The sequence below is a fragment of the Pelophylax lessonae genome (assembly GCF_965119305.1).
Source record: "Pelophylax lessonae genome assembly, chromosome: 1".
NCBI classification, from domain to species: Eukaryota; Metazoa; Chordata; class Amphibia; order Anura; family Ranidae; genus Pelophylax; species Pelophylax lessonae.
In genome coordinates this window covers 237,182,319-237,206,908 of record NC_138768.1, presented here as the reverse complement: position 1 = coordinate 237,206,908, position 24,590 = coordinate 237,182,319, and the positions used below count along the sequence as shown (strand labels likewise).

Genomic DNA, 24,590 nt, shown 5'->3' with positions numbered 1-24,590 from the left:
GTCAAGCACTGCTGACTCACTGATAAGCCTCCTATTATCCTCAAGCTTCCGGATGAAACTGTTTTGTCATCTTCATTGACGGATTTCTCATAAATGCCACACAGTTTGTCTCTCATCTCATATACACATTCTTCAACTGCATTTTTGGCATCATTTTGCTCCTTCTCGTTTCTGTCATCTTCATTGACCGCTTTCTCATAAATGTCAGACAGCTTGTCCCTCATAACCGTCTGTCCAATCCACCATGGAGGTCCGTGATCCATAGGCAACTCAATTGGGCTAGTCTTAATGTCTTCAACATTCTTAAGACGCCTCTCTCTGCAATCCATAAATGTTTTCCACAAAACTTTGAGAACCTTTGCTTCACTAAGCTTTGTTCCAAGTAGGGACTCTTGACATCCCTCTGTGACTTGAGTTGCCTCTCCATACAGCTGTACACAATCATTGACTTTTTGTTGTAAAAGGGAATGATCTTCCTTCTTGAGCTTTGCTTGCTCTAAGATGCTGTGCAGAGGATTTTCCAATTGAGACAACAGGCTGTCACACATTTCTTCAAAGTGACCCCTGTTCGTTTTCCCAGAGAGGTAGCCGACAAGTGCTTGCAAACAAACAGTGTGGTTTATTAAATGGTGTTTTCTTCACCAGGCTGTATGCAGCAAAACATCCAAAATAAAATAAAACAGAAAATAAATCCTTGCCTCTGTGGGCGGCTACCTTCTCACAACTGGAACCTGCCTAAGTGTCTGTCTCCAACCTACCGTCGGGCAGACTTCCTTGTCCTACAGCGGACACTCAATAGTCCTTTTATAATAGCTTCACAGGGCAACACAGTCCTTTTGTTTCTTTCACATCAACAGTTCGTCTTCTCACCTTTGAGACGTATTCACCCTTGGTTACCGTCCCGGGCACACATCACTCCGGGGGGTCTTCTCCCAGGCCCACACATCCTGTCGGGAGGCACACGCTGACTGTCCTCCTGCTCCCAGCCCACATGGCTTCAGGACACAGCTTCTGGAGGCAGCAAACAATAGGAATTTCTCTGAACAAATTATAGAGCCTTAACTCCCTCATTCTGAACAGGTGAAGGCCTTTCAACTTCCTGCTGGCTAGCTCTGTAGCCAACACCCTAAATTAATTAATGGACTTTCTAAGTCAGGTGGAAATGTATCTCCTTCCTGTGACTACATTCCCAGATTTAGCTGACTTCCTGTTACAATATATATATACCGGTGTGTGTGTGTGTGTGTATATATATATATATATATATATATATATATATATATATATATATATATATATATATATATATATATATATATATGCATATATATATATATATATAATATATAAAATGTGTTTTGTGCAACGTTTTTTTTTTTTTTTTTGAATTTCCCTCCCTAGTTCTACTCCCATGCAGCATTGCTGCTGCAGGGAACGGAACTAGGAAGTGATCAGAGCGACGGAGGAGCGGCGGGACTCTCGGCTGGCGGTCACAGCAATGAGAGATCATCGCTGGATCGCCAGGATAAGGTAAGAGAACACCGCTGCTCTCTCTGCAATCCACCCCGAGCGTGACTCGGGGTTACCGCTCCTGATATGAAAAACCAACCCCGAGTCACGCTCGGGATTACTGCTAAGGAGGTTAAACGCTTCCTGCACCATTACCTGGGGGCAGAGTCTGCATTGATGGACCAGTAGGAGTCAATCTGAGGGGAAAGTAGCTCATTTACTTTCTCGGTTTGTACCCAACCAGGTGCCAATCTCCATGCACCTTGATTTCTCTGCTCACTAATGGTACAACATACCTCCAAAGGTGAGTGATCTGCTATATCTGCTGGAAGATAGGAGGCGTCAGATATCTTTAATAAAACAGGAGAACTACTAAATGCAAGATCAATGTGAGAGCTTGATCTAAGTGGGTCCGATAAATGGGAAAAGGCTTTAGTATCTGCATGCTTTTATCTCCAAGTTCTGTAAGAGCAAAAGTATGTGCCCATTGCAGCAGATCCTGATTAGCTGTTCTTTGTGGGTTTGAGGTGTCGAGAACTGGGTCAAGAAAAAAATTAAAGTCCCCACCAAACAGGACATGTGTAGTTTCGTAGGGAGCCAATTTCCCATAAATTGTGTATCAACTGGTGGGGGCAGGTATATATTCAAAAAAAGCCCATAGGACCACATGTATCTCTAAAAGTAGTATAACATAATGGTCTTGGTCTGTGATAAATCCTTCCACCTTGCATGGAAGAGACTTGTTAACTAATATCAGAGTAAATCAAAGATGAATCAGCGCAAAGTGTTCCTGCTGGATGAACCACAATCAATCTAGTCAAAAATGACTAAAAAGTATTGGAGACTAACAGAATGTACTTGCTCCACACATACAAGTGTTAAATGATAAATGCTTTGAAAAAGTCACATGTGTTTGTGACGCAACAAGTCAGGGATAGCCGTGGTGACGTCACTTCCGGTCTACGGCCGAGACCGGAAGTATAGGAAAAGACTGCAAACAGCGGGACGCTGTACTACCACCAATGCTGATTTTATACTACTCAATTGTAAGTGCAATTCTTTTGATTTAATTAAAGCTGTGTTTACATACTACACTATGAGGGTCCCCTTTATCCTTTCTGTCTGAGAATACGTACATTCCAGGAAACATCTGATTACCCCCATTGCCTGGAGGCCACTAGGAAATACATCCAGTAAAGCTTTCCCTATACATCGGAGGCTGATTGGAGGCTATTAGAAAGAAAGACATCGCCTCATTCCAGTACATCCACTTTAGATTGGAGGAGTTCTGACCGATCCGAGATTGGAGTAAGAGGGTCTACAGGGTGACCACATACACCTGAAAACGCTCATTTGAGTGTGAATGGAGGTGAGTGGCCATTACACACTTGTGTAGATTCTTTAGCTCACGAAAGTCACCTGCACTGGGGCGTCATCTGAAGCACTTTCCCTTCACTTCACCTTATGTATTTTATATGGACATTTATTTAATAATTTGTGTCATCACTACCCCTTGGTTTCTTTGGGGCACAGGAGTCACTCACGGATGATTTAATCACCCTTGCTTTTCTTATAAAGCAACACTTTTGCATTGGACATTTTTTTATATATATAATTTTCTCTTTTGCTTCATTTTATTTCCACATCAGCTGTGAATATTTATTTTATACTCTGAATTTCTTGTATATTTCTTTTTTCACCTCATCTCTTGTAGAGGTTCACTTTTCAGAGGGCGTGTGTTTTCACGTTCTTGTATTTAGTTCACTTATTAGATTTTCACTATTTTACACACTACCCAGCGGTTCACCCTTCAGAGGGCACATATTGAATTTTTTCACTACCTGTTATTTTCACTTGTTTTCATTTTATTGTGGATACATTTATCATTTAACACTTGTATGTGTGGAGCAAGTACATTCTGTTAGTCTCCAATACTTTTTAGTCATTTTTGACTAGATTGATTGTGGTTCATCCAGCAGGAATACTTTGCGCTGATTCATCTTTGATTTACTCTGATTCTGTATGTGGTGACACTAAGGAATTAGCAGCAAGGTCCGGGTGCTCCACTATACCGCTGTCTACTCCTAGTTCCCTCCTCTATTTCTAGTGGTAGCGCATAGATTCACCATCCTTTATTTGTTAACTAATATCGCCACTCCCAGGGCATATGAGGAATAGGTGGCGTGAAATGCCTGTTTTACCCAGGATCTAAGCATCGCCAAAACCTTATTGCCTGTAAGATGAGTTTTCTGAAAGGACAGTATGTGTTATTTATTGGAGTTCAGGTATTTGAATAAAAAACGTTTAGATTTATTGTTGAGACCCCATATGTTCCATGAGATCAACGTGTGTTAGTTATAATGACAGAGACCACCTTCTGGGGTCTACCGCCATCATTGGCAACCATAAGTATTTCGAGGGATCATAAGCAGTGAAAGAGTTATGCAAAAATAGATCACAATGTGTAAAACAAGCAAGAAGTAACCAGATAATGTGGAGTGTCCCAGCAGGTAAGTTACTACAAGCTAAACCAGACATAAGAATTACCCTAATGACTAGCAAATTCCCAACTTAACTGGCTAAGTCAGTTTAGTATAGAAAACAAGAGAAGGGCGCACCGACCTAGTGCAATATCATAAGACATTTATTGGAAGATTAAAATAATTTCCATACATTATACTCCCAAAACGTATGCTGAAAATATGCATGTAAAAACTAATTTTGCAATAAGAAGACCTCCAGGACAAAGATGCTTTTCAGTAAAGCAGGAGGACTGAAAGCCATCCGTGCTGATCCGGCTGACGCGTTTCAAGGGAGAACCCTCTTGATCAGAGCCATGATCTCAAATGACTTGCTAGAAATATATATAGCATAACGGAGTAGACAGGACCTCCCACATAGGTTGGCCCTGGGTCTAGGTCAGTGCGCCCTTCTCTTGTTTTCTATGTTTTCAGGCCATATGGATACCCATCGTCCTGAGAGGGCGGCAAGAGCCTAGATGTCAGCAATACAGCCGTCACTTTAACGCAGCACTTGAGCGCAGGAGATTTTACTTATTTTTGTGCTAAGTCAGTTTATTACCCGAACTAGAGTCTAGGTTTGTTTCCTCTTCCGTGTATTTCGATGCTAGGGGAAGGACTCCACCACAGGCGTCATCCATCCGCTGAGAAGAAACAATAAAGCAAACACAAAAAACAATAAAAAAAAAGAAGTACTCAAAATAGCCACTATTACAGGGGTAACAAGTCACGTGTCCATATGGTGTCTAAACAGGATAGCTCCCAATGATAGGACGATAGAAATCTGAAAAAAGTAGGAATGTGTGCAATTAGGAACATCGGTGTCATGGGCCAGGAGAGGCAATGTCAGCCTGCTTTTAATCTAAACAGGATAAAGGACCATGCCCTTTTAGATTAGCGGCCAGAGGACCACTCTGACATGTAGGGTGCTATTAGTGAGGCAGGATGAGGAGTACTTGAGACAGCAACTCTGACGAGGCCCCTCTGCCAGAGAACCTTAGGAGCAAACAGGTTGAATGTACCAATAGTCACAGCTATGTATGGAGAAGTGTGTAGTAAAAGGGAAAAAGAACAAAGATCTAAGCTAAGCAGGAACAGGGGCATCTTACAGCACCGTGGACAACCAACCATCTGCTTCCATTGGGGTGTCAAAAAAGTGGACGATGCCCCCGTATTGGACTTGCAGGTGGCTCAGACACAGCATACTGTATTTCATGTTCTCACGAAGGCGGCGTCAGACATCTGTGATCGTTTTCCTCTTTCGCTGTAGTTTCGCCGAGAAGTCAGGAAACAAGGATAGAACTATTACCATGGCGCAGCTCAGGATGTTTGCATGCCTCCGATAAGATCCGGACACAGCCCCGATAGTTCAGGAATCTGACCAGGAAGAGATGCACTGTCTTCCCAGGTAAAGGACGTCCAGTTGGGACCCTGCGGTGGGCTCTCTCTACAAAGTAGGTGGGAGAGACATCCGTCAGATGGAGCAAGTCTTTAAAGAAGGACTCCGCACACTCTGCTGGGTTTTCTCCCTCTGACCCCTCCTGAAGACCGAGGACTCGTACTTTAATACGGCAAAGCCTATTTTTCACATGGGCAGACTTGGCAACCAGGGCTTTATCCATGCACTGTAGGTCGTCTATAAAGTTTGCGTGTTGGGCTGTGACTGTGACATCCTCAGTTGTAAACAGTTGTGATTCTGTTAGGCAGCCTCTGATTTTATCCAGATCATTTCTAGTGAGATTACACTCCTCTGTGAGCTGGCCCATCCTGACCAGCAGGGATGTCTTGCTGCGTTCTATAGCTGCAAGTATCGTGGTCATGCTATCTTGCTGGGCCGGAACTGGAGCAGCTGTGGCAGCATGTTGGATCCCTACACTTTCCATGTCTAGGTCTGCTAGCCACCTGCAGCTTAGCAGCCAAAATGGTTTCCGGCCTCGTGGCAGAAGCTGAGGGTGGCTGCTTACTTGGGCTCTTAGAAGGAATTGCTGGAGCCACAGAGAGCCATAAGCTAGACACTACAATAAAGATAAGTGCAGCCTCTATCGGTATTGCAGGGGATCTGAGGATCACAATTAGGATAGCGGGAGCTCAGCTCTAGCATGTCTGCCGCTCTGTACATCCGTACACACCTCTCATATTAATTCTTTAATGCCTTTTGGTCCCAAACCAGTCTCTCTACACCATTTTAACTCTAGAAAAACTGCCAGAACATGACTACACGCTTGTTGAGAGAGGTTACAATAGCTCTCCTAACCAGCAGGTGTTAGAGCCAGGAAAATGAACCTTTTAGTGGACATTTCTAAACCTAAGAATCAGGTTAGGGGTTTGGGGGAGGCAAGAGGAGATACACCGGCTACTTTTGTAACTACCTACTCTAGAGAGAGAGCTTTTAGGTAGGGAGGCATGTTGGATTTTCAAACTGAAAACGAGCACCACAAGGGTTAAATTTGAGCTGGGCTTTAGATCTACATTTACGTTGAATTATCCTGTCCTCTTCTCGTGGCTTTCTATATGAGAGTTGATCGTTCTAAAGTTTTTTGTCTTTGTACTCCCCTCTGTTATGAAATAACATGCAGTCATTAGGTCATACATTATATTGATATATACCATGTTTTTAATTGCATGTTTTGTGTGTGTCCAATTATATTTGCCTGTTAACAAAGTTGGTTCTCATATGGGCTCTGCATATACCATATCAGCTGTCTTGATGCTACTACTATTTGTTTAATGAGACAGTGGTTAGGCGGAGCCTCTTTTCTTTGTTACTATTTATTCTGTGGATTCATGTTGTATTAGTTATGACTAAAGCTGTGTAGGCTGAAATGCGTCAGCTCACTTTATTCTGACCTGTACACTTTGGTTTCTGCAATAAACAAGATTTTAAGAGCAGCAACAGTTGTGTAGATCACTTTTATGAATACATACCTTTTTAACTCTACATTCCCTTTGTGGCATCTTTGGAAAACCAATTTATAAAATTATACTTGGCTTGTTAAATACTTCTCTAAAATAGTTAAAATTCAGGTAATAATCCAAACACCACATGTGATTTTTGTCTGGCTACCTCTTCTTAGAAAGCACTGAATCAGAAGAAGCATGTAGATTAGGAAAGCAGAATGAAGTTGCAAATCCTGCTCGGCATACTTGTTCCAGATCACTGACTCAGAAAAAACATGTCATTAGATCAGACAGCCAGAAAACTAGTATTTTCAAAAGAGGAGGTCAACATCTGCAATCCATTCTTTCTCAGGACAAACTTTTTTTTTTTTTTTTATCTAAGGCTCCATTGCATATATCAAATCTGTTTGCATACTGATAGTGCAAATTATCCATTTGTAGCTTGGTGACATGATGTCGGCACTGTACTGGAGTATGAGAAGGACATTCTGCTGTTTGATACTAATGTGACATGTAGGGTGGTGAGAATTAAGAATTTATTATGCTGTTAAGTCTAAGCTGTTCTGTTTCTCTCATTACAGATTTATCCAGCAACCAAAGAACTTTGTGTTCATTGCTTCATTCTTGGAAAGAAAGGTACTAATATTAATTTTTTTTTTTCCAAATATTAATTTTTTATACTTGTCTAAGAAACATTTTTGTTACATGCTGTATGTTTTTCTTAGGACGGCCATACATGATCCTTTTTATTTTCCGTTCAACCAGTGGGTTTCACATTTGATGTGGATGGGGGGGGGGAATCACTCTACCGAGCTATTGTATAGCTATAGCTATACAGCTATAGCTATTGTATAGCTATAGCCAGCAGCACTAATCGTTCGGGAAAAATCATGCCAATCCCCCTGGGTTAGCTGGTTGTACACAAGTCAATCCAATAGATCAAATTGAGTACAACTAGCTAGCCCAGGGGGACTGGCAGGATCACCAGGTATTTCACACAAAGGAAGCAATACGAAGAAAACAGAATCCTTTTAACATGACTAGTACATGGTACAGCAGGCACGTGTCAGGAATATGAATGAACATATTTTTACGTTAAATCAACCTTTTTTTATTGTAGACTTAAATGGTAGTTTTTGGATCAAAGATCATTAGCAATGATCAAGTCTAGTTTTACAGTTTTATTAAATGTCAACTTTATTCCTTTGATTTTCTTTTATATTAGGACTGATTAATGACTACTCCAGAACAAAAGAGTATGTGTAAAATTGGAATTAGTGCCCATGGCAACCAGCAGATTTTTTTATTTTTTTTGTTTGATTTTTCAGGACAATAAAAGTGAATTAATTGATATAGGTGACAACTACAGTTTTGCTGATTTATTTTCTTCTTTGTATTAAACTAGGTTCATTGTTTTTAGGCAGTACTATTTACAGAAAAAAAACAAATTGCACTCCATATATAAAATCAGGCACAAATTCATGAGTTGGAGCATAGTCAAAGTCAACTTTTCTGAAAGTTGAGCTTTACATATTACTTAAAGTGTTGTTAAATCTAAAAACAAACCAGGATCCCCAGGTAAAAATAAAGCAAAAAAGCCTTAAAAAGGAAAACTAATGCAGCCACAACATCTAGGGACTGATCAGCTGAAATTTATATTTTTATTTTTGGGTTTCCTTCCCCTTTCAGGTATATATGTTTGTGTCTACTGATTATTTTAAAATGCTGGTTACATTCTGGTTATGCATTTTCGTTATTCTTACAGTCTTACTTTTGAGCCTACAGTTATATGTTCTGCAGTAATTCAGAATATATGTACCAGTATTGTGGAACTGTATGTCTGCTATTTCTGAAAAAAAGTTTAATGGTTATTATCATAGAATATAATAATTTAAAGAAAAGACATCTGTTATATCAATGTCTAAATAAAAGCAGACATATTTTTAGTTTTATTTTTCTTTTTTTTTTCCAAGTTTATTGAAGAGTAGTGAAAGTAACAAACATGAAATTACACGGTTCACATTATATGTAGTAGTTTTCTGTGCTGTAATGCAAGGATACATTGTAAGCAAGTTAAAGTGGTTGTAAAGGCTGAACGTTTTTTAACCTTAATGCATTCTATGCATGCAGGTAAAAAAAAACATCTGTCTGCAGCATCCCCCCCTAATTCCTACCTGAGCCCCATCTTGATCCAGTGATGTGAACTATACCAGCGGCTCTCCCAGGTCCCTCCCTAATTGGTTGAGACACAAAATCAAGAGCCATTGGCTCCTGCTGCTGTCAATCACAGCCAGTAAGGAGGGGGCAGGGCTGAGCCACACTCTGTGTCTTATGGGCACACAGAGGTGGCCTGGGATCGAGCACGCAGGAGTGCCCCCATAGCAAGCTATGCTTGCTATGGAGGCACTTGGTAAGGGGGAGAGGCCACCAGTGAAATAGCTGAGAAGACGAGGATCGGGATGGCTCTGTCCAAATCATTGCACAGAGTAAGTAAGTATGTCATGTTTATAATATTCCTTTAATATCACTTTAACAGCTTAACTTAGGTATATATATTCATATTTTAGTGGTAAATTAAAATGGTTTAGTGTTGGCACTAATGTACTAACATATATTATTTTTGTGGGCATTCTCTCTGTTTCACAGACTGTGTCGGATTGTGTTCTTTTCTACTACCTGACCAAAAAGAATGAGAACTACAAAAGTCTTGTACGAAGGAATTACCGACGCAGAGGAAAGAATCAGGTAAGGCATTATTTTTTTTCCCTTCTTGAAGTAAAACCTGATTCTCCCATAAATATCCGAACAGAGACTGTTTTCAAAAGTAATTAGTGGGCTATTTTGGAGGCCACATTTTAACTGCTTTACCACTGGCTGTTGTGACTAAACTTCCAGGAAGCACTCCTATTGTGATGGATAGACCTACCCATACGTCCTTGCTCATGTGCCCTTGTGTGCCAGCCTAGGTTTCTCTGTTAAAAAAAAATATATATAATTACCCTTGAAATGTATCAGAATATACAATGTACTTCAGCATTGCCACACTCAGGGATGTGAATAAAAGATAACGGAATTGTTCTTGTTACATAACCTTCACCAGAAAGCGATTCAATAAATTAATCCCGTCATTAAATCCTCCAGCTACAGCAATGAATGAGCAATTGAAAATGGAGCTGGGAGTAGGGTCTTAAAGGGCCACAGACTACCAATTATTATTATACACAATTTTTATAGCACCAACAGCATTAGGGCAAACTGTATAGTTACAATACAATTCAATACAGGAGGAATCAGAAGGCCCTGCTCATTAGAGCTTACAATCTAAAATAATGAGGGATTGTTTTTTGGGGGGGGGAAGGGTGTTTAAAGTTCTGCTGACCATTGTGTGATGTGTATTAGAGGTGGCTTAACATGTTTTGTGTTTGACATCCACCTATTGCATGCAGTGCAATGTCACCCTTCGTGAAATTTCTTTGACTAATAACAGAAGACTTGTACTTGGCTTCAGTAGATGGCTTTAAAAGTCTAACCGCACCTTAACCACCTAAATATCAGTATGATTCTTTCCAAAAAATTGTGGCAAAAAAAGGACCCTAGGATGTCCACTTTCCAAAAATAGGTTATTTTGGTAGTGTTTGTAGTATCCTGACATTTTATTTGATAGGTTTTATAGTAGAACGTAAGGAAAGAAGTTGTTTTTTCAACATTTTTAAGTATTTTGGTTATAGTAAAAATAAAACAAATTGGTTAAAAAAACACCAAAAGACTGCTTTATCTGTCCCAAAAAAAGGATATAAAAACTTTTGGTAGATTGTTACCTGATCGAATAATTGTAAGTCAAATTATCACAGCACTAAAAAATACCCTGGAAAGGAAGGGAGTATAATATGCCAGTCTTGAAGTGGTTAAAAGGTGATATATAGAAATTCTTAAATCCTCATATTCGTTATACTTTTGTGGGTAATAATGTAATGTGTACTCTCTTCCCAGTGGTGCTGTTTTTTTTTTCTGGGCAAATACTTTCACCTGTTGCTGAAATATACAATCAGGTCCATAAATATTGGAAAATCGACACAATTCTAATCTTTTTGGCTCTATAATGGATTTGAAATGAAACAATTTGAGGGTATTTACATCCAAAGCAGGTGAAAGATGTAGGAATTACAACAGTTTGTATATGTGCCTCCCACTTTTTAAGGGACCAGAAGTAATGGGACAATTGGCTGCTCAGCTGTTCCATGGCCAGGTGTGTGTTATTCCCTCATTATCCCATTTACATGGAGCAGATAAAAGGTCCAGAGTTCATTTCAAGTGTGCTATTTGCATTGGGAATCTGTTGCTGTCAACTGTCAATATGAGATCCATAGAACTGTCACTATCAGTGAAGCAAGCCATCATTAGGCTGAAAAAAACAAAACAAACCCATCAGAGAGATAGCAAAAACATTAGGTGTGGCCAAATCGGTGAGCTCAGCAACACCAAAAGACCCGGAAGACCACAGAAAACAACTGTTGTGGGTGACCGAAGAATTATTTCCCTGGTGAAGAAAACACCCTTCACAACAGTTGGCCAGATCAAGAACACTCTCCAGGAGGTAGGTGTATGTGTGTCAAAGTCAACAATCAAGAGAAGAATTCACCAGAGTGTATACAGAGGGTTCACCACAAGATGTAAACCATTGGTGAGCCTCAAAAACAGGAAGGCCAGATTAGAGTTTGCCAAACAACCTCTAAAAAAGCCTTCACAGTTCTGGAACAACATCCTATGGACAGATGAGACCGAGATAAATTGTACCAGAGTGATGGGAAGAGAAGAGTATGGAGAAGGAAAGGAACTGCTCATGATCCAAAGCATACCACCTCATCAGTGAAGCATGGTGGTGGTAGTGTCATGGCGTGGGCATGTATGGCTGCCAATAGAACTGGTTTTCTTGTATTTATTGATGATGTGACTGCTGACAAAAGCAGCAGGATGAATTCTGAAGTGTTTTGGGCAATATTATCTGCTCATATTCAGCCAAATGCTTCAGAACTCATTGGACGGCTCTTCACAGTGCAGATGGACAATGTCCCGAAGCATACTGCGAAAGCAACCAGAGTTTAAGTGAAATGTTATGCAATGGCCAAGTCAATCACCTGACCTGAATCCGATTGAGCATGCATTTCACTTGTTGAAGACAAAACTGAAGGGAAAATGCCCCAAGAACAAGCAGGAACTGAAGACAGTTGCAATAGGGGCCTGGCAGAGCATCACCAGGGATGAAACCCAGTGTCTGGTGATGTCTATGCGTTCCAGACTTCAGGCTGTAATTGACTGCAAAGGATTTGCAACCAAGTATTAAAAAGTGAAAGTTTGATTTATGATTGTTAATCTGTCCCATTACTTTTGGTCCCTTAAAAAGTGGGAGGCACATATACAAACTGTTCTAATTCCTACACTGTTCACCTGATTTGGATGTAAATACCCTCAAATTAAAGCTGAAAGTCTGCAGTTAAAGCACATCTTGTTTGTTTCATTTCAAATCCATTGTGGTGGTGTATAGAGCCAAAAAGATTAGAATTGCGTTGATGTCCTAATATTTATGGACCTGACTGTATTACTGTATGAGATAACCTTAAAATACAGTGATTAAGTGTGAGAATCATGTAATATTCTGGTTGGACTTCAGTCTAGCAAGCACTTCAGACAAAAACAGCATGGGGCTAAAAGGATGTTTATCAAAGTGTGTGTGAATTTTTAATGCTAGATTGGGGTAATGAGCTAAGTTGCTTTGCCTAAAACTAAGACAAATACTGCTTTTTCAATATATATTATTAGGTATGCTTTCTCTGATAATAAAAAATGAAGAATTACACTGGACAAATTTTTTTTTTTTAGGTTTTGCTTCCTGAAAACTTTAGATTATGATAGACCCTTTCAAATTGAAAACATACTGATCAGAATCACTGTGTCACATCTTGAGAAATGTAAAATTAACTTTTAATGACTATAAAGTCTCTGACACGCTGCATGAGTTTAACAAGGCTAAGAGTGTTTTCCTGCTGATTTTTATTTGTACTCCGTGTCCAGTGCATCCCACTGCAGGGTCCAAAAATAGTCAGCCAGCATTCATGGATTCCATTTGCTCTAAAACTTTTTTTTCCATGATGGCAAAGTCTTGGTGAAACCTTTCATTATGTTTCTCACTGACTGCTTCTAGATTTTGGGAAAGAAGTACAAGTGTGAATGCAGAAACCTAATCTTCAGAGGCATGTTGCATTTCATGGTGTTGCATGCTTTAAAAAGTTTGTCAACCAGCTGAATGTAGTTTGGTGCTCTGTATTTACCAAGGAAATTCTCAACGACATCTTAGAATGCTTTCCAGGTGATCTCTTTTTCTGGCCCCACTAAAGCCGGCCATATATGGTTAGAATCTTGGCTTGTTTAGCAGGAACCACTTAAGATTCAAGCCATGTGTGTGTGGGCAGGCTGAATATACCAAGTTGATTGATCGATCACCTTGGGTACAACCAGCCTGCTGGATTCACCTGCGAGTATCACTAGCAGCTGCTATAGTCGTTAGCAATAATGACTGTCTCTCCCGGCGGAGACAGCTTCTCAACCGCCCCCGCCCATGGTTGCAGGTAAGAAATTTTCACCGTCTATGGCCTGCCTAACAGATCTAACCTCTTGTCATTGATGACCTATCTGATCCTTGGACCAACAAAAATGCCCTCCTTAACCTTGGCATCAGTTATTCCTGAAACCGTTTGTCTCAAATAATGAAATCCTTCACCTTCCTTGTTCATTGCTTTCACATTTGATATTAGTCCAGGTTTTATGAGAAGTGGATGCAAAAATATCTTTGTTGGGTCAACAAGTGGTTCTCATGCCATATTTTTCTGTCGTGGACACAAATTCTTTTGGCGTGCCCATTTCTTTTTAATGTAATGGGCACTCTTATTCAGCTGCCATTGTGCCATTCACATATGTAACAACAGTACTTGGTATATCCGAGTTACATTCCAAGCAGTAGAGCCACTATTTTTAGATTTCTAGAGATATTCCAGTTGTACTTGGTGTACTGGATGTGCTTCAACAACAATTACATGTTTTTGAATGTTTCTTTCATTTGTGCAGTCTAGCCAACAGTTACTACAAATCGCAAAAAACTGAATATTTCTATAAAATGGTACAATAGGTTAAATTACAGGCTGTTTTCATGATTAGCAGGCAAAAGTCTATAAGATACTGCAAAAAGTGTTCAAGAAGCAACATTTTTGTTGTCCGGTGTTATCCTTTAACGTATCAGAAATATTCTGTATGCACATTCTGTACTTTAGCTTTACCACACTCAGAGATGTGAATACATGATAACTGAATCGCTCTTATTGCATAACCTTTGCCAGTAACTTCATTTGAATTAAAAATAAAAAGGGAAGTAAAAAAAAAAAAGAAAAATCCACATACATGAAAAGCTATGAAGGGGCACATTTTTTTTTCCTTTTACAATTTTCCATGCACATAGATCTAGCTACGCTAGATTGTTTTTTTTGCACAAACATCCTAAGCTGACCATATGTAAAGCTTGTTGAAATACCTCACTACTAGTGGGTTCTAATCCTTCATTCTTCTATGTAGAAGGATCAAGGGTAGCACAGAATTTTACTGTCCTTCAGACTTTAGGGGGGCTGACTTGTGTAGTTTGGGAGTAGGAAATGTAGTGGGATTACACAGTGCATCGTTGGCATTAAAAAAAGGAATAGTGCCTCATAATTGGAGATGTGGGTTAGTGCTGCGCTACCTCTTGCGTAGTATAGATAGTATAGCAGAAAACAGCCTAAAAAGATGTCTCTTCTGGTCAAGTAGGAAATGTGTGGATAAATCAAGTATACACCATCTTATAGATATAAAAACAAGGTAGGCTAATGTAATACCAGTAAACAATAAATAAATAGTGCGAGTGCAATCATAAAGTGCTTGAGGATTGTGCGAATGCTGATAAGCAAAAGGTGCCTAGTGCTAATATAGCCCAAAAAATGCCTAGTGCAAGGAGATGGAATATAGATGCATTAATAAATAATATACATAAAGTGTATATAGGTGCTGGTATATACGTATGAACAGTGATAGTGCTAACAATCACAAATAAATCAAACAGCCCGTTATGGCTAATCATAAATAATATATAAATGGTCCCAAGTGATAGTGGCTAACACGCCTTAATACAATGAAAACAATATATTACTGGTATGTAGTTACTAATTTAAATTAAAGTGCATGGTGAAGTAATCCAGGAAATAGAAAACAACACATTGGTCTCTTTGCTTGTGGTCTTGTGAAAATAAGCCCAAATGCTGGGTGCTGGTGATGTTAATCAATCCAAGGTAAACATGCAGGTAGATATTACCAAATCTCTCCAAAGAAAGTGCAGGTGATGGACAGTGGGGGGGGGGGGGGGGGCTGACTGTGTGGTTGGCCTCTCACCTGTCACTTTCTTGTACAAAGCCTTAGAGTGGATAATGGCTGCAGGGTTCCAGGCATGGATCTCTCTCCTGGCAATGGTTTGTCCTCTTGTGAGGGGGAGGGGTTCTCTCCGGGGGTCCTGTGAATGGGGCCCTCCTAGGATTCTATAGATGGGCGCCCTGGCGGGGTACTCCTCTATTCCTGGCGATTCTCTCAGCAATGGGGTACAAATGTGAAGCCTCTCATAGTGTAGTATTTTTAAACATTTATTGAGTAAAGCAGCAGTAACTCACATTTAAAATTCGCAGTCAGCAGCGCAGTATGGTAAAGGTAGCGTGCGTCTCTTCCTAATACGTCACTACCGGGTCTCCATGTCACGGAGGACAGTAACAGTGCACATTTTTAGCACTGATTACTGTAGTAATGTCACTGGTCCCCCCAAAAGTGTAAAAAATGTCAGGTGTCTGATCTGTCTGCTGCAATGTCGCAGTTCCGCTAAAAATCGCTGATCGCCGCCATTACTAGTAAAAAAAAAAAAATTAAAAAATAAAAATGACATAAATCTTTCCCCTAGTTTGTAGACCTGATAACTTTTGGGCAAACCAATTAATATCCCCTTATTGGGATTTTTTTACCAAAAATATGTAGCAGAATACATATTGGCCTAAAATGATGAAAATATTTGATTTTTAAATTTTTTTTTTATTGGGAATGTTATATAGCAGAATGTAAAATATATATATATATATATATATATATATATATATATATATATATATATATATATTTCAGAATTGTTGCTTTTTTTTTGTTTATAGCGCAAAAAATAAAAATCGCAGAAGTGATCAAATACCACTAAAAGAAAGTTCTGTTTGTGGGAAAAAAAGGACATCAATTTTATTATTTTATTTCGCCACAGTGTCGCCCGACTGCACAATTGTCAGTTAAAATAACGCAGTGCTGTATCGCAAAAAATGGCCTGGTCTTTAAGGGGGTAAATCCTTCCGCTCCAGAAGTGGTTAAGAGAAAACGTTACATTACAATAGTGAATTCATTGGCATATGTCAGAGATTTAGGTATTATGCTGTATCTCATTTATCAACTCTGGACTGTTGCACAAGGATGGTGGAAACAACAATGTGTATTGTATAAGGCTGTAAGACAGCATATGAGATATAACAGGCAAAACTCAGTATAAGTGATGGTATATCCCATCTTTATTCACACTTTGTAATAATAGATGGCCTTTAAACAGTAAAGGGCCAATAGTATAGGGCTGATAATTGAATGTCCATATACAAGAAGAGTGGACCTACAATGGCAAAGATATTTAATTAAGCATCAAATAAACCTGGCAGTAGGAAAATTATGGTATAAAACTATAGATTTAAAAAGCATAGTTTACCAATGTATTAACCCAATGTCTTCTATGATCACTAGGACGGGAACAGTCAAACCCACTATCGCATGTCACAGTCAAAAAACAATCCTTTGATATACCCAATCACAAATAAATAGCCATCTGCAATAATAAAATGGAAAGGGATGTAGAATATCCATAATCAAATCCAAGAGGACATGGAAAAAACAGCTATATGTGTCACATACCGAATGCCCTTTACTCATAGTCCACAGTCTCAATCCATCCACCCCCAATGACAATAAACAACTGCAACCTTATCAGTTATATAGCCGGATATTTGCGCCAAAACCTGTGACGTAATCATCCTGCGTGGGCACAGTCTGGATGCTGATTCTACCATACTATCTAAATTACACAAGCCTCTGCCACCAATGGCAGACTAACGCCGCCAATGGCAAGAGACACCGGCAATCAATCGTCCAATGGAGGCTAAACTGGGATCTCAAATGGAGGCCACCGTTTTTTTACATCTACTATCAATGCAAAAACGGATGAAAAACTGACCATTTGTCAGTTTATATCTGTTTTGGTCCGATCTGTTTTTTTTTTTAACGGAAGAAAAATAGAGCTTTGGGTCCCTTTCACATGGGCTTTCCAATCAGGTACGCCTGTCAGTTTTTCAGGCGGATCTGATCAGATGCTCCAATCATTCCTATGGAGCGCTGGATGTCAGCGGTGACATGTCCCGCTGCTCTCCGATCCGATCCTGTCCGTGAAATCCAGACGGATGGAAACCCTATTTTCCATTATTGTCTGGAGGAAAGGATTGGATAGGATCTGATGAAACGGACAGGTGGTCTGCTTTCATCCGATCTCCTATAGAGAAGAGCAGGGATCTGACAGGACTGTCTTAGCCCGCTTGCTAAGCAAGGATCAGCGGATCGATCCCCCGCTGAGCAAAACTGAGTCCAACAGGCGGAAAGCCCGTGTGAATGGACCCTTGATGAGTTTAAAAAAACGGATGATGACGGATGCGGATGTAAACTGTTGTAAATGGATGATCATCAATTTACATCTGTTTTTTCATAGAGATGCATTGATGTCCATTTTTTCATCCGTCAACGGATGGATGAAAAACAGACATGGGACATCATGTGTGCAAGGGGCCTTCAGCACATACATCCGTTCATCCGTTTTTCATCCATCCATTTTTCATCCATGAAAAATGGACATCAATGCATTGCTAGTGAAAACAGATGTGATTATGATCATTAATTGACATCAGTTTACATCTGCATCCACTGTCATGTGTTTTTTCGCATGGATGAAAGCCCTATTTTTCATTCGTTAAAAAAACGGATAAAATACAGATGTGAAAATTGTTCACTGAAAAAAAAAGGACACAAAAAACGTGATTGAACTGATGAAATTGATGGTCCGTATGTGTAAAAGGGGCCTTTTATACAGGCTTTCTGAGTTTTTCAGGTGGACCTGATCGGAGGCTTCATGCACCCCTATGGGGCAGCGGATGTCAGCGGTGACATCTCCGCTGACACCCGCTGCTATCCGATCTGATCCTGTCCATGAAATCCAGACGGATGGAAACCCTATTTTCCATCTGTCTGGAGGATCGGATAGGATTGGATCAGATGGAAATGGACAAGGCGGTCTGTTTTCATCTGATCTCCCATAGAGGAAAGCGGGGATCTGAGTGAGAGGAGTCAGAGCTGTCATCTGCCTGCTCAGCGGGGATCAATGGATTGGACCCCACTGAGCAAAACAGAGTCCTCTGGGCGGAAAGCCCATATGAAAGAACCCACAGGGTAGACCCCTTTCACATAGAGCTTTCAAATCAGGTCAGTTTTTCAGGCAGACCTGATCGGATGACCATGCACCCCTATGGATCAGTGGATGTCAGCAGTGACATGTCCGGTGACACCTGCTGCTATCTGATCCTGTTCGTGAAATCCAGACAGGTGGTAACGCTATTTTCCATCTGTCTGGAGGATCGGATCAGATGAGATTGGATGAAAACGGACAGGAGGTCCATTTTTATCCGATCTCTCATAGAGATCGGGGATCTGACAGGTCCATCTCAGCAACTGTCATCCGCCTGCACAGCGGGGATCGGCAGATCGATCACTGCTGAGCAAAACCGAGTAAGCTGGGCAGAACACCCATGTGAAAGGACCCTTTGGTGTTCTGAAACTGTGTGATCGGCAATCATATACACCAGTGATGTCTAGAGATGAACTAACATTTTCATAGATGTGATGTTGTATGTGTTTTTACATGCTCTTACTATTATCTGTAGATCTATAGACAACCAACTCTTGAAAATGAGCAGTGAACAAGAAATTTGTGACCAGTCAGTCTAAAAATGCCTGTGGAAAATGATCTGTAGTCCAAATACTGCTGGAATGGTGTAAATGCTTGCCAACTGTCAGGGTTTCTGAACTGTGAATCGTGTAGCTGTTCAGGTGTCAACAAAGATGTCTCTGTAGCGAAAAAAGAATGGATACTTTTTAATAAAATACTGTGATCTTTTTGAGAATAGTTATATAGTCTATAACCTTACTCTAGCCATTTACCGACAGAGCTTTCATCTGATAAAAAAAAAAAAAAAACCTGGAGGAGATCTACACATAGTTAAATGTAATTATTGTAATAAACGTGCACAAATGTATATAAAAATTCTCTGCTTCAACACACCTGAAGGGCTGTCACTTGAAATGCAACACAAATATACCCATCAGTTACATAATCTTAACCACTTGACCTCTGGAAGGTTTTACCCCCTTTATGACCCGGGCATTTTTTGCTATTCAGCACTGCTCTACTTTACCTGGCAATTGCGCGATCATACAATACTGTACGCAAGTGAAACTTTTATACTTTTTTTTTTTCACGTGAATATAGATTTTTGGTGGTATTTGATCACCACTGGGTGATATAAATTAAAAAAGACTGAATGTTTTTGGAAAAAAAAAACAATATTTTCTACTTTCTGTCATAAAACCAAATTTCATCATAAATTTAGGCCAAAATGGATTCTGCTACATGTCTTTGGTGTAAAAAAAAAAAAAAAATCCCAATAAGTGTATATCAATTGGAAGGTTATAGCGTCTACAAACTATGGTATAAATATTTTAAAATTGATCAATCCTGAATTACTGGTGGCCTATCTCATTTCTTGAGGCCCAGAATGCCAGGAAAGTACAAATTACCCCTTTTTGCAAAGTAGACAGTCTGAGGCATTTAGTAAGAGGCATAGCAAGTTTTAATTGTCATAATTTTTGTCACAATTATTTTGAAAATGAAGAAATTGAATAACATTTTTTTTTTTTTTTTTACATACATCACCAGTGCACTACAGTGTCATCATATGACTGGTGTGGTGGTGATCAGGGACACTGACTGGTGACAGTATGTTAAAATAAAAAAAATACATTATTTATACATTTTTTACATTTCTTTTTTTTAATTTTTACTATTTTATTTGACAAACCTTCATCAGAATAGTCCAATGTCACCATAGTAACATTGTACGACTCTGGGGGGGTTATTGGTATGTTTTTTTTTTCTTACTTTGTTTTTTGTTTCTTTACCCTCTAATGATCTTAGTAACTGCAGAGTTTTCAACTGTCATGAATAGGTTACATTTATGACAAGTGGGATCAGTGATCTGCTACACCTATCACATGGTACAGGGTGCTGTGATTGGTCCAGGTACCATGTGATAGCTGTGGGCCAATCACTGCATTGGAAACAGCTGTTTTAAATGAATGAATTTGTAATAGCTTTGTTGACATTGTGATCATGTGATTGCATAGCGGGTACTGGCAACCGCAGCCCACTGTTGATCAGGTACATCACTTAGCCTATAGTTGCTGCCTCTCCGCAGTACATATACTGCGGGCGGTCAGCAACTGGTCAATTCTTATTCCTGAGCATATCCATCCTTATAAACAGCTCCTCATTTCAGTTAGTGTAGCTTGTGTTCTATGCCTCCATTGATGTTGCTGGGTTGGAGTGTCAAACTGGCCATCGGTGCTGTTTGGTTCTCTAATATGCCTCTTCTGCCTCAAGGGAAAACAAATAACTTGAACACGGGCGGTGCGCCCGACTGACTCAGTTTTGCTCATCGGAGATCGATCCGCCGATCCCCGCTGAGCAGGCGGGTGACAGCTCCATCTCCGCTTACCTTGCAGAGATGGAGCGGTCAGGGCTCCTCTTTCCTCAATGGGAGATCGGATGAAAATGGAACGTCTGTCTGTTTCCATCCGATCCCATCCGATCTGTTCCTCCAGACGGATGGAAAATAGGGTTTCCATCCGTCCGGATTTCATGGACAGGATTGTATTGGATAGCAGCGGGTGTCAGCGTAGATATGTCTGCTGACATCCGCTGCTCTATAGGAGTGCATGGAGCATCTGATTAGGTCTGCCTGAAAAACTGACAGGTGGACCGGATATTATTTGATAGTTTTTGAGCATTTTTAGAAGTGGATTACAAGCGTCTTACAGCTTCAGGTGTTTTTGTTTAGCTAATAGAAAGCACTGGGTGGAGTGGGGGGGATTAGGGGTTGAGAGCTGCTATTTGAGCAGAAAACTTGCAACAATACGCTCTTTAAATGCTCAAGTCACACATTTTTAGTCCTTCCCATTACAGTCTATGGGGCCCAAATTTTTTTTTGCAATCTGTAAGAGAAACACATAATGAGCTAGTATGCATCGCATACTAGCTCATTATGAAATACCTTAGAACGAACCCCCGCCATGCCGCCCGCTCACCTGTATGATGGGCGACATGTCCAGTCGCCCGTCTTGCGGGATCGCGGCATCCGGCCATCTGATTGGCCGGAGCCGCGGTGACGTCACTCCCGCGCACGCGCGCGGGAGCCGACAGTCACGGCACGGGGCTCTGAAGAAACGGCATGAGCGGCCGTTCCTTCAGAGCGCATGCGCCAGTGACGTCACTGGCAGCATGTAAGGTTAATATCTCCTAAACGGTACATGTTTAGGAGATATTTACAGTACCTATAGGTAAGCCTTATCATAGGCTTACCTATAGGTAAAAGTGTCAGAGGAGGGTTCACTTCCTCTTTAAGATGACAGAAATCTCAGATATGAACAGGGACCCTTGAAATGAATAGGATTTGGCTTGTTGAGATACAAGTTTCAAGCAGAAAATCGCTCAGGTGTGACTTAAGGCCCCCTTAGTCTGCCTGTTTTAGACCCAAGGTTCAATAATCATAGTAATACAAATGTGAAATAGCACCTTAAAAACTTTACTAATCATATTAAATGAAACTCTACTCAAAAAGTGAAGATTTACTTTGTTACAAGGAACATATAGAACTTTTACCTTTTGGTATTGCATTCCTCCTGAATAGCAGTGGACTTCTGGTGCCTTAAATCTCACAATTGTAAATGAGATTGGTGATGTCACTACTGTTGTGCTGCTAGAGAGAAAGCCGCAGTCCAAGGATCTCCTGGTTTCATTCCCACTATAGATCCGCCTCTGTTGGTGCTTCCTAAAACAGTATTCATCCCAAAACAAACATTTATTATACTGCAGCTCACCAGTTATTAGATGTGGTGGCTGAATTTGTTTTCTTTGTTAGGCTTGCTTTCTTTTATTTGTTATCTGGGGATCTGGGCAGTAAGTCCCGGTTCACACTAAGGCGACCTGTGAGGCGACCTGGTCGCCTCACAGGTCGCCGCAGGTCGCCTCCCATAGGGAAGCTGCTGACCCGTTCTAATAGGAGCGACACAAGTCGCTCCGACCTAGAAAAAGGGTCCGGAGCTTCTTTTGGGCGACCGCCATAGACTTCAATGTTATGAAGTCCGTGGCGGCCGATCCGAGGTCGCGGCGCGCTGCTTCGCACCGCGACCTCGGAGGTCGCCACCCGAAGTCTGATCGCGTGCATGTGAACGGGGGTTAAGTCTGTTGTTTTTCCAACAGAACAAGCTAGCCTGCAAATGTAGCAGTTAAGAGTCTTAAAACATCCATTTACCACTGACAGGGCTGCTTACAACTATCAACTTTATTTATGCAAAGCCTTTATCTCAAAAGAAAAAAACAGTTTGCTGTAACTGCAGTGTGCTGGAGTTTTACTTTAATTTGTTAGTTTATTTAAATCTGCTAGTCCATCTAATATTACCCCCAGAGGCTGAAAATGCTGCTGTCCAAAGGTGCTTCATGATCTAGAGTAGGGGGACTCTAATACAGGAGGTACTGAATGTTACTAGCCAGATCACTAGGTGAAAACAGAAGGTAAAAAAGAAAAAAACAAATGTAGCCACAACATGCAAGCACTGGTAAGCTTCAAAAAACAACCTTTTTTTGGGGTGGGGTTCAATACCGCTTTAAATGTTCCAACAGTCATCAGATCACTAGCCATTAGTGGGGCATCACTGACATGAAAACAAGACAGCCATGTCCACTCAGACACACATGTATAAGTCAGTAAGGGGGAGAAAATGGGGCCAATACTAATGACTAGAGATTGGCTCAGGCGTGTTCGGCATCCTAGTCCCAACCCACCTGCCCGATACCGCCAAGAAGCCGAAACTGCACACCAGTAATCACAGGCAGTGAGTCATTTCCCGGGCCGCAGCTGCACAGACCAGGAAATGTCTCACTGTCTGTGATTAGCGGTGTGCGGTGTCAGCTTCCTGGCGGGGTTGGGACTAGGGTCCCGAACACGCCTGACCCAATCTCTACAAATGGCTAGGCCTTTGCCCTCTGCTTCCATTTTTTATTTACAGCTGTCACAGTTCAGGCCCTGTTTAAAGCGGAACTTCATAAAAAAGGTGGGCTTTAACGTCCACGGGCTGCACATATATGCATCTCTGGACAGCTGTTGTGTATGTGTTGAAAGCGCACTCTCAGCACAGAGACCAAGCTGTCACAGAAAGCTCTCAGTCCGGGCTACATATCGGTAGTTGGCAGGACCGGCTTCTGATCATGTGACCACAGTGGAAAGTCCTGGTTACTGTTACTACTAGGACAATCCGAGGGGGGTAAAACTCCTCAGAGGAGACACACAGTTAGAAAATAAAGTTTTGACTTTTTACAAACCTTTTAAGGGTCCTTTCCGATGGCGATCCTCTAGATCAGGGGTCTTCAAACTACGGCCCTCCAGTTGTTCAGGAACTACAAATCCCATCATGCCTAGTCTTGTCTGCGAATGTCAGAGTTTTACAATGCCTCATGGGATGTGTAGTTCTGCAACAGCTGGAGGGCCGCAGTTTGAGGATCGCTGCTCTAGATCCCTGCTAAATTACAGCTGATCGGAATGAATGCCACTTTTGTGACATCCGTGTCTGTTCATTTTTTTCCCCTCTAGTTTGTGATCAAAGGCAAACAGACCCATGTTAGGTCAGTGGGCATATAAATAGATGTGTGCCCATTTACATCCCTTTACCTCATATCCATTTATGACCTCTATTCCGTTTACATCCCTTTACCTCTGAACAGTTAAAGTAAAACTTTGGTTAAACCTATTTAATCTTAAACCTGCTCCTACCCCCTTTCTAGCTCCTATACTAACTAGCCTGTAGAGGAAAGATGTCTATACTTACATATTTTAAGGGCTCTATGGTCTGATCATGTGATCGGTTCCCAGTGCCACCTTCAGGGGAGAGAAAAGATCACCAACAATGGCTGCAATGCCTGTGCAGTGATGTCACCCATAGGCTTACTATGGGGCATCCATTGTTGGCTGTCTCTCCTCTCCCCTGAAGCCAGCACTGGGAACATATCACGTGACCGGACTGGAGCGCCCTGAGAATAGATAAGTATAGATCTCTTTCGTTTGCAGGCTAGTTAGTATAAGATTTAGAATGGGG

General features: G+C 40.8%; 1 protein-coding gene across 1 annotated transcript in view; it reads left to right on the top strand.

The window, feature by feature from the left end:
- NCOR2 (nuclear receptor corepressor 2) overlaps positions 1–24,590 on the top strand; it is a 737,979-nt gene that overhangs the window by 423,101 nt on the left and 290,288 nt on the right. Inside the window, exons 13-14 of the mRNA XM_082255577.1 lie at positions 7,508–7,562; positions 9,573–9,671. Of these exons, the coding sequence (XP_082111703.1) occupies positions 7,508–7,562; positions 9,573–9,671 (154 nt within the window). The remainder of the gene's footprint in view (positions 1–7,507; positions 7,563–9,572; positions 9,672–24,590) is intronic.